At 42.4% G+C, this 9,305-nt stretch overlaps 2 protein-coding genes across 3 annotated transcripts; both read left to right on the top strand.

Moving 5' to 3' along the window:
- The first annotated feature begins 325 nt into the window (after window positions 1-325).
- Window positions 326-2,595, top strand: LOC135333150 (ankyrin repeat domain-containing protein 29-like). The gene is made up of 6 exons (XM_064528064.1): window positions 326-424; window positions 942-1,040; window positions 1,363-1,461; window positions 1,653-1,751; window positions 2,168-2,266; window positions 2,485-2,595. The coding sequence occupies exons 1-6, from the start codon at window positions 332-334 to the stop codon at window positions 2,593-2,595; spliced, it is 600 nt and encodes a 199-aa protein (XP_064384134.1). The 5' UTR covers window positions 326-331.
- Window positions 2,596-3,190: 595 nt separating this feature from the next.
- On the top strand, window positions 3,191-9,157 carry LOC135333886 (uncharacterized). Of its 2 annotated transcripts, XM_064528910.1 has the most exons (13): window positions 3,191-3,285; window positions 4,204-4,302; window positions 4,593-4,682; window positions 5,035-5,096; window positions 5,153-5,211; window positions 5,272-5,781; window positions 5,834-5,991; window positions 6,064-6,228; window positions 6,322-6,537; window positions 7,578-7,687; window positions 7,749-7,951; window positions 8,006-8,116; window positions 8,668-9,157. In XM_064528910.1, exons 1-13 carry the CDS (start codon window positions 3,205-3,207, stop codon window positions 8,988-8,990), a joined length of 2,187 nt encoding a protein of 728 aa, XP_064384980.1. In that variant the 5' UTR covers window positions 3,191-3,204; the 3' UTR covers window positions 8,991-9,157. The 2 variants fall into 2 exon arrangements, with proteins under 2 accessions (XP_064384980.1, XP_064384979.1); XM_064528909.1 differs by having other exon boundaries at window positions 5,153-5,781.
- The last annotated feature ends 148 nt before the right edge of the window (window positions 9,158-9,305 follow it).

The following is a 9,305-nucleotide window of genomic DNA, read 5'->3' as shown; positions in this document are numbered from 1 at the left end:
GTACACTGCCCTGCTGGGTGTGGTCAAACACCACCCCCACAAGTACCACGAGTTTGTCTCCACTCTCAGACTCAACCCATGGCCCACTACACACTGACTTGGTCACACAATTAGATAGCAAGTACACGTAGTTTGTCTACACGTACGTACATATACATAATTATGATTATTACGATTGTGCATACCATCATTCTTTTTGTACTTGAATTTATACATGTACTCACTTAATTGTTGCACATGTTTGAGCTGAAGCTGTGAAACTGTTGATCAAGCATGAATGTCAGTAATTAGGAGGGGTCCAAACAAAGGGGCGTGGCTACTATCCAAGAAAATGGACATACAAGATGCTGCCAGGGTTGGTGATTTGAGTGCTTTAAAAGATGCCATCAAGAGGGGAGAGGATGTCAACAGTGTGAAACATCAGGTAAGCTGGTTTGTGGGTATGTAGAGCTGAAGCTGTGAAAGTCTGTTTTTGCTACTGTCATGCTAATTAATAATAATATACGAATGTACGATATCCCTTGATTCCATGCTTTAGTCTTGTCCCCAAATATTGTCTGTCTATCTCAAATGAGAGGTAAGGTCATCGGTCACCATACAGCCGTATTTCAGGCCACATAATTTATAGTAATGAGGGAGCAAACCACTTCAGAACCATACTGTGGTGATAGATAGTTGATGCATGTGCTCTGTCACTGGAATAACTGTGGACATGGAAAATTGAATTTGGTGCGACTATTATTTTTGGTCATGTGTAGATTTTATCTGCTGTCGCTCAACTACGAGCTAGCTTGCTGAAAGGTTAGAGTTAGTGTTATGTACTTTCGTGCGTGGGTGGATGATGTCAGATGCAACCACTCTCTATTATGCCAATCCCTTTCCTTTATGGTCTATCACACAGATGTGTTTTCAAAAGTTACTTTATGCTCTCACTCTTGTAGAATGACTGGACTCCACTCATGAGGGCAGCCTGGGGAGGTCACACTGACTGTATTAGAGAGCTGTTCTCCTCAGGAGCCGTGGTGGACCTGGCTAACAAGGTGAGTATCTGATACTAAACTGATGTGTCTATATAGGCAGCATGTTCGTGACCATCACATCATTAGGAATTATTTACATGTACCATACTCACCCGAAAATACGCCTCCTTCGAATTTACGCCCCCCTAGCCAGAGCAGGAAATGTATTGCAGAGGTATCTCAATAATACGCCCCCTAATTGTTGCATGTTTGAGCAGTTTACGTAGAAAATCAACCTTGTGCAGATTTTATTTATCCTTATAGTCTATCACACAGATGTGTTGTCAAAAGTTACTGTATGCTCTCACTCGTCACAAGTTACTGTATACTCTCACTCTTGTAGGATGGGGACACTTCACTCATAAGGGCAGCCAGTGGAGGTCACACTGACTGTGCTAGAGAGCTGCTCTCCTCAGGAGCCGTGGTGGACCTGGCCGACAAGGTGAGTATCTGATACTAAACTGATGTGTTTGTAGGCAGCATGTTCGTGACCATCACATCATTTACATCAGACGCATCATATAGATAGTTGCATTTTATGCTCTTTAATTGCCAATCTCCTTCCTTTACTTTATCTATGGTCTATCACACAGATGTGTTGTCAAAAGTTATTGTATGCTCTCACTCTTGTAGGATGGGCGTACTCCACTCTATTGGGCAGCCCGTAGAGGTCACACTGACTGTGTAAGAGAGCTGCTCTCCTCAGGAGCCGTGGTGGACCTGGCTGACAATGTGAGTATCTGATACTAAATTGATGTGTCTATAGGCAGCATGTTCGTGACCATCACATCATTAGGAATTATTTACATGTACCGTACTCACCCGAAAATACGCCCCCTTTGAATTTACGCCTCCCTAGCCAGAGCAGGAAATGTATTGCAGAGGTATTTTCTATCTCAGTAATACGCCCCCTAACCCCATCTAATTATGGCAGGTTCAATAATAGCTCCTGTTAGATCTATTTTTATGCTGCATGGACATGTGAGAATGTTTTTTGTGCGTGAGTAGTAAAGGGAGGGGCGTCTTTTTGAAATAGTACTAAAATGATAGAGCATCACAGATATTTATGCTCATTGCCAATCCCGCATTGTTTATGGTCTATCACACGATGTGTGGTCAAAAGTTACTGTATGCTCTCACTCTCGTAGGATGGGTATACTCCACTCTATTGGGCAGCCATTGGAGGTTACACCGACTGTGTAAGAGAGCTGCTCTCCTTGGGAGCCATGGTGGACCTTGCTAACAAGGTGAGTATCGATCTGATACTAAACTGATGTGTATCACATCATTTGGTTTCATGTACGTTCAAATATGCACATTACCGGCATTTTCAATTAAGTAGAGGCTGCAAAAGATTAGAGGCTGCAAAAGATGATATACATTCTAAACATAGCACGTCATGAATAGTTGCATTGTTTATGGTCTATCACACAGACTTTTTGTCAGTATGCTCTCACTCTTGTAGGATGGGAACACTCCACTCATGAAGGCAGCCATTGGAGGTAACACTGACTGTGTAAGAGAGCTGCTCTCCTCAGGAGCCGTGGTGGACCTTGCTAACAAGGTGAGTATCTGATACTAAACTGATTTGTCTCACATCATTTGGTTTCATGTACGTTCAAATATGCACATTACCGGCATTTTCAATTAAGTAGAGGCTGCAAAAGATTAGAGGCTGCAAAAGATGATATACCGTATATCTTCTAATTTATCGGACAGTAAAAAATAATTATTTTGGAAATTGTCCGGGTATAATTGGAACAGATTTTTATAGAGTGTCCGGAATAATTAGAACAAGCAAGCGGCTGCATGCGAGCTAGCTAAGTTTAATAGAACAGTGTGCGACCGAATAGTTGCACTAGCTATCTAAAACTAGCTACTCAAAGCTATCTAACTGCAGCACTCTAAGTCTTACTTGCCGTCTGTGAATGTAAACTCTACTTTTCAAAGTATTGTCCGGATATTTAGAACAAATGTAATATTAAAGCACTGGAGTGTCCGTTGTATTAGAACAACGAAAATTGCCCAAAAGAGTGTCCGGGGTAATTAGAAGTGTCCGATAAATTAGAAGATATACGGTACATTCTAAACATAGCACATCATGAATAGTTGCATTGTCTATGGTCTATCACACAGACGTTTTGTCAGTATGCTCTCACTCTTGTAGGATGGGAACACTCCACTCATGAAGGCAGCCATTGGAGGTTACACTGACTGTGTAAGAGAGCTGCTCTCCTCAGGAGCCGTGGTGGACCTGGCTAACAAGGTGAGTATCTGATACTAAACTGATGTGCCTCACATCATTTGGTTTCATGTACGTTCAATTATGCACATTACCGGCATTTTCAATTAGTTACAAGTGATACATTATACAGTATATTTATACTAGCCTCGTTCCCAGGCCGAGGTATCTCTAAAATAACGCTAAGTCGCCTGGGGAAGATTGCATATGGGCGTGGTTTCAGATCACAGATTCTTCGTAAAAGTTGCCGTAATCACAAAAATTAGCTCAGTGGTAACTAACAAGCTAACTAAGAATAATATGATCTACTGAGCTATCAAGTTGTGTCAAACAAGAGGCCCCCCTCAATGAGCATCAGGTCCAAGCTGTCAACTCCAGTGTGAAGGAAGGGACATTTTGTGTGGTTCCCTACTGTGCTACCAGTTGCTGCAGACAATGCACTTGGAAGCCATTGGCTCGATCTACCTGGACATATAGCATAGGTGTATTTTGTGTTGCTAGGGTTAGAAACTAGTTAGGACACGTGCACTCGGGATGCATGGTGTATATTGCACTCAGCCCTCGGGCCAATATCATATTTCTTTGTCATTTCTCTAGCTGTATTTTCATTATAAAATACACAGTCTATCCCAGGCCTAGTTGGTGACCTAGCATTATTTTAGAGACAACTCTGCCTGGGACCGAGGCTAAGTATATACATGCAGTTGTAGATGTACTGTACAATGTATTATGAACTTACATGTGCTGACAATTACATTTCCCTGTGGATTTTAGTGCTTTAAACTGACGTACTAGCCGGTTTATTTACATGTACTGTACTAGCTGGCTTAATACGTATGACTGTTGTGCTTGTGTTCTCACTCTAGGATGTGGTTGGAAATGTAGAGCAGTGAATGTCTGATGTACATTCATATTGTGTTGTCACTGTCTCCACTCTTGCAGGATGGGGACACTCCACTCATGGAGGCAGCCTACATGGGACGGGAAAATACTGTGAAGGAGCTTCTCTCATCAGGGGCTTCCCCTCTCTGCACTAATAATGTGAGCATATGTACTTTATAGAGTACATAGTTGCGTAGTTATACTTAACAAACAGCTTTACATACATGTACTGTACACCTATACCTCTTACAGTAGTTAATGACTGAACAGAGCTGTCATTTGTACCTAAACAGATATACCCAACCTCTTAATATGCAATTACCGTTGCCAGTATTGCTCTGTCAGCAAAGTACAGGTCATACGCATTAGACCACTTTACCTCTTACAATGTACATAAGTTTATACTGAATGATACATGTACGTCTCATCCCTTCATATGATCATCACAGCGTGGAGAGACTGCTCTGATGAAAGCCAAGGAATCACCTCACTCAAACCCTTCAGTAATCAAGCTCCTTGAGGAAGCTACTGAATCTCATGTGAGTCCATACCTCAATAATGCACACACTGCATGATCATGATGGTGTTTTAGTTTATTGTGCCAAATAATTAAATAGTGCATACATTATTATATGTACATCGAATAAAAAGTATTTCCTTTCTTTTATGAATATTTTGCTATTTGTAGGATTAATTAATATTCACTACAATGGAGTGCAAACTACAACGTACAGTTCCAATATTACACATACCCAAACAAGCATGAATACCATTACATGTGCCCCCCCCACACACACACACACACACACACACACACACACACACACACACACACACACACACACACACACACACATACACACACACACACACACACACACACACACTCAGTCACGTCCGCAGTCTGTGCAGGTCCTACCTAAGAACTGGACTGTTGCTACTGACACAGAAACGTGAGTGACTATTTCACAGTTGAGTCACTAGCTTTATGAATGTGAGTCAATTTTAGGAAGAAGCCAGTCTACCAGAACAAGGCAGCAGGGGAAACCCTCTCCACACCACCTGGATGTAAGTGTGTGCTTGTGCTGTATCCAGCACATGGTTCTGTGTGTTTTACCTCCTGTGTAGATCCCCTGCACCAAACCTCCGCACACCCTGATGTCACTTTCTACGGCATGCCTCAAGAGAAGGAGTTCACCTCCAGTGGTGGCCATGCTGACTTTGACAATGGAGTGCAAATGACTGTTCCAGCTAATGCTGTCCCAGCAGGGACCTCTGTGAGCATTAAAGTCCAACCCAGCCTTGCTTCAAATGACGTGTTTGTGATGCCTGAGGGCATTCAGTCTGCCAGTCCGTCCTACTTGATCTCTGGTGAAGGTCTAAACGGAGAGGTGACCCTGAGCATGGAGCATCATGTACGAGTGTCCACCCAACAAGAAGCTGATAACCTCCTCTTTCTCCAAGCTGACTCGTCTCCCAAGAGATCTGGATCAAAAAGAGTATACGAGTACCAGGAGGTACAAAAGGGAGGGTCGAAGCCAGAGTTCACTCCTGGAGGGAACACTGGGAGACTGACCAGACGTTTGTCAAAGAAGAAGTTCTTCAAAGTTGGGGCTCGAATAAAGAAATGGTTTAGAGGTGAGTGTATAAAGAATGTGTTTGTAGTGTGAGTGACATGCTTTTGTTGCAGGTTCATCCCAACTTGCTGCCAGCCAGTCTGATGACCCCCCAGAGCCTGAGAGTCCACCTAACCTCTACACTGTCAGAGTCTACCGGTCTCCTCCACACACAACTGGGGACAGAATGGCTCTTGTCATTGTCAGCTACTTCCACCGTCTGTTTCTCGATGTACGTACATTTCAGAGTAAAGTTTTGTGATTCGTTTAGCACTGTACATAAATAACTGTTTCCCCATTATAGTTCTTGCAGAGGTTTGAGGTTGTCGTCATTCCCCGAGAGTATCCACACTTGTCAAGTAGCCCTGCTGATAAGACAATCAAACAACCTCTTTGCTTTGTCCAAGTTGATGCAGTACTGGAGCTAGTCTGTGACCCAGCCTGGAGGAGTGTGCCTGACCAGAGAATGGTGAGTCTTTTCAGAAATAAACACCTTACATCGTAAGTGACTTTTCCGCACTTTTTTGTGTCTCCTATTAATTAATTTTTGCCGTGTTTACAGATTTCCCAAGATGAAGTAGACTTGCCAGTGATTGGTAAGTTCTCACCAGAGGAGCTTCAGTGCTACCCACCCAGGATAGTGTGTCGGTTCTTCCCTGAGCAAGGAGCTGCCTCCTGCACCACATGCACTCTCTCACTGCATGGCTTTGACAAGCCAGTCAGTATGGACATGGCACTGCTCACTCCTCAGAGATCAGTGGACACTAAACAACTCAAGGTATCTCACTCAACCTCTGTTAAAGTCAATATATGAATGTTAGATACACTTCACTTGTGCCATATCAACCCAATGTTCTGCATCATCCTACACTTGTTAAATTTTGGCTAATGAATGTCCGTAAAATGTCCTTTACAGTATGTTGCTTCCATAAGACCTACGTCTGTACTGTGTGTACTGCATGTGGACGTTCTCAATTCGTTATAATGCATGTACCGTATAGTAGGTTATTATCTCGGTGCGCATGCGCAAGCGAGGTATACGGTAGTGTGTGTGTGTGTGTGTGTGTGTGTGTGTGTGTGTGTGTGTGTGTGTGTGTGTGTGTGTGTGTGTGTGTGTGTGTGTGTGTGTGTGTGTGTGTGTGTGTGTGTGTGTGTGTGTGTGTGTGTGTGTGTGTGTGTGTGTGTGTGTGTGTGTGTAGACTGCTACAGCTGCTCAAGGATCAATGAAGTGCAAGTAAGAGTTTCTATAGGCTTCCAGTCATGTTTTAATTCGTGGATTTGCAAAATAATGCTTCGTTCTTGAGTTATGGCTAGTTTTGCTTACTTGGAATGCCATTGCAGCCTTTTCGGAAGAGCACGTAGCCAAACTTGTTTACCGAGTGTTGCTACTCTACTTAGTAGTTAGCTCTGCACTAGAACGCTAGCTATTGGTAGCTGCAAGAGTGAGAAGAGAGCTGCAAAGCTCTACTGATGGCAGCCATTAATTTTAGACTTGAACTTTGGCATCAATCGTTTTTAACAACAATCCATGGTCGATCATTACCCACTCGTCATGCATGTGTATAAAATTAAGCTATTAGTAGCTTTATGTTATGTAGCTCCACCGAGGCATCAGCACCTGCGGTGCTTTCATTTTCGTACGGTAGAAGTTTTCGTATTTTTCGTATTGTATACATAATCAACATTATCATTGGAAAATTAAAACTGCGCTACCACGATAGGTTCAACGTCACTATCCTGAGCTGTACGAGTCTTTGAATACGAAATGTTTGATTGGGCAGTTCATACGAACATTTACCAGTATGTATGTGATTGTAGGAAGCCACTGAAGTACTGAGGAGAACAGTTGGTGAGATGACCACCTCACAGCTTGGCTCTACTGTGGAGACTGTACTGTCACTAATGGAGAAAATGACAACTGCACTTCAGTGAGATGACTAGTATTTTATTTTAATGGTAGCGCTGTATTCACAATTTCCCCCACCTCAGGTCATCTTCTCTGAGTGAGCTGACAGGCCACACTGACTCCATACGGACAGAGATAGGGGCTGTCCTTGTAGTGACCAGGAGGGTTGTCGAGGAGTGCACAGTACAGAGTATCAGTGAGAACATGGGAGCCAGTCTCTCTAAGATGAAGACTTTATCTCACCAGCTTTGTCAAGTGACCAAGGTCAAACTCCGATACTGTCTAGGTGAGAACGTGTGTTTATGATATCAAGTGTTAGCTCTCATTCTCAATGGTACAGACCAGTCAGATGAAACAGCTGCTCTTGTTGACCTGGTGGAGAATGGAGCTAATCTGTTGAGAACTGTGGACTGTCTACTCAGGGACATCCATACACTCAGTGGAGTCAGTGGTGAGTTTACATTGTCAGAGTCATGCCGTGTATTGAGGTTGATTTTAGATCAATGATACTCTGCTGCTCAACTGCAACTCCCCTCCCTCCGTTTCTTTCAGCTTCCATAACATGGCAGTTACAGTAGGATACCGTATTTGAATTTTAAATTCTTAGAGGGGGCAAACCAAATCCAAAAGGAGGGTGGCAAAAGCCTCCCTTATTTCCCCCCGAGATTAAATTAAGCTAATATTCACGTATCGAATTTGCTGTTTTTTTCTCCTCCCAAAACTTATAGCCAATGTATGTAGAGCTACAAAATGCAGTTTTAATGTAAATGTAGTTAAGTTATGACCTCCGAAAAGAAGCTAGCGTAATAGCTAGGTGCCATATTCCTTTCCACTTCCACTGTATTGTACATACTACATGTACTGTACTTAGTGCTCCAGTGTGTGGGCGTATCATGCTCTAACCATTTCCTCTTTCACACAGATGTATTGTCATTGTATTGAACTGCATGCAATCCACGTACATCATTTCCTTTGCTGACCCTCACCCTATCCACACTACAGGCCTGGCAGAGAGGATAGACATTGAACACCCTCTACTCAACAACGAGATTGAGACAACAGAGTTCGTTTATTTGGCGGCTCATTTTGACAACGTGAGAATGTACTCTCTAGCGTTGGGACTCACTCCTGCTCAGCAAGCTGATGTGAGGCAGATTAAAGTTTTAGAAGACACACAAACGGCCATGATGCAATGCTTGTCCCTGTGGCAAAGTAGAAACCCAGCTGCTGCAACATATAGAACTCTTATTAAAGTACTCCAAAATATGAGAAGAGACAAAATTGCTAGTAAAGTTTTTAAACATTGCCTAGAGAAGGAACAATAAACTGTACACTTGATCATAATTATAATTATTGTTATTTTAGCCTTATTTGTTTTGTGCCTGTTATGTATGAATCGGTTTGTTTGTATTATAATTTGAATGTCTAATATAATAATATATATATACGCAATACCAGTAACGTATTTAATTATGATGGTTCTATTATCCCCCATACCATACATGGATTGTTGGCTGTGTAATAACAGCTAGTTTAATGTTTATAGTAGCTTATCACCTCATGTATATAATTATTATATTCTGTCTATACATTCCTTGTATGTACCGTAATCATTATAATTATATATAGAACTAGCCTCG

This window comes from Halichondria panicea, chromosome 3 (assembly GCF_963675165.1).
Source record: "Halichondria panicea chromosome 3, odHalPani1.1, whole genome shotgun sequence".
Lineage (NCBI taxonomy): Eukaryota > Metazoa > Porifera > Demospongiae > Suberitida > Halichondriidae > Halichondria > Halichondria panicea.
Note: the sequence above shows the minus strand (reverse complement) of the source record. Positions and strands in the feature narration are given on the sequence as shown.

Coding starts and splice junctions, on each gene's coding strand:
- LOC135333150 (XM_064528064.1), top strand. CDS start 332: ATGGACATACAAGATGCTGCCAGGGTTGGTGATTTGAGTGCTTTAAAA. Junction 1,041..1,362: donor TGGTGGACCTGGCTAACAAG/GTGAGTATCTGA, acceptor TCACTCTTGTAG/GATGGGGACACTTCACTCAT. Junction 1,462..1,652: donor TGGTGGACCTGGCCGACAAG/GTGAGTATCTGA, acceptor TCACTCTTGTAG/GATGGGCGTACTCCACTCTA.
- LOC135333886 (XM_064528909.1), top strand. CDS start 3,205: ATGAAGGCAGCCATTGGAGGTTACACTGACTGTGTAAGAGAGCTGCTC. Junction 3,286..4,203: donor TGGTGGACCTGGCTAACAAG/GTGAGTATCTGA, acceptor CCACTCTTGCAG/GATGGGGACACTCCACTCAT. Junction 8,117..8,667: donor TACACTCAGTGGAGTCAGTG/GTGAGTTTACAT, acceptor TCCACACTACAG/GCCTGGCAGAGAGGATAGAC.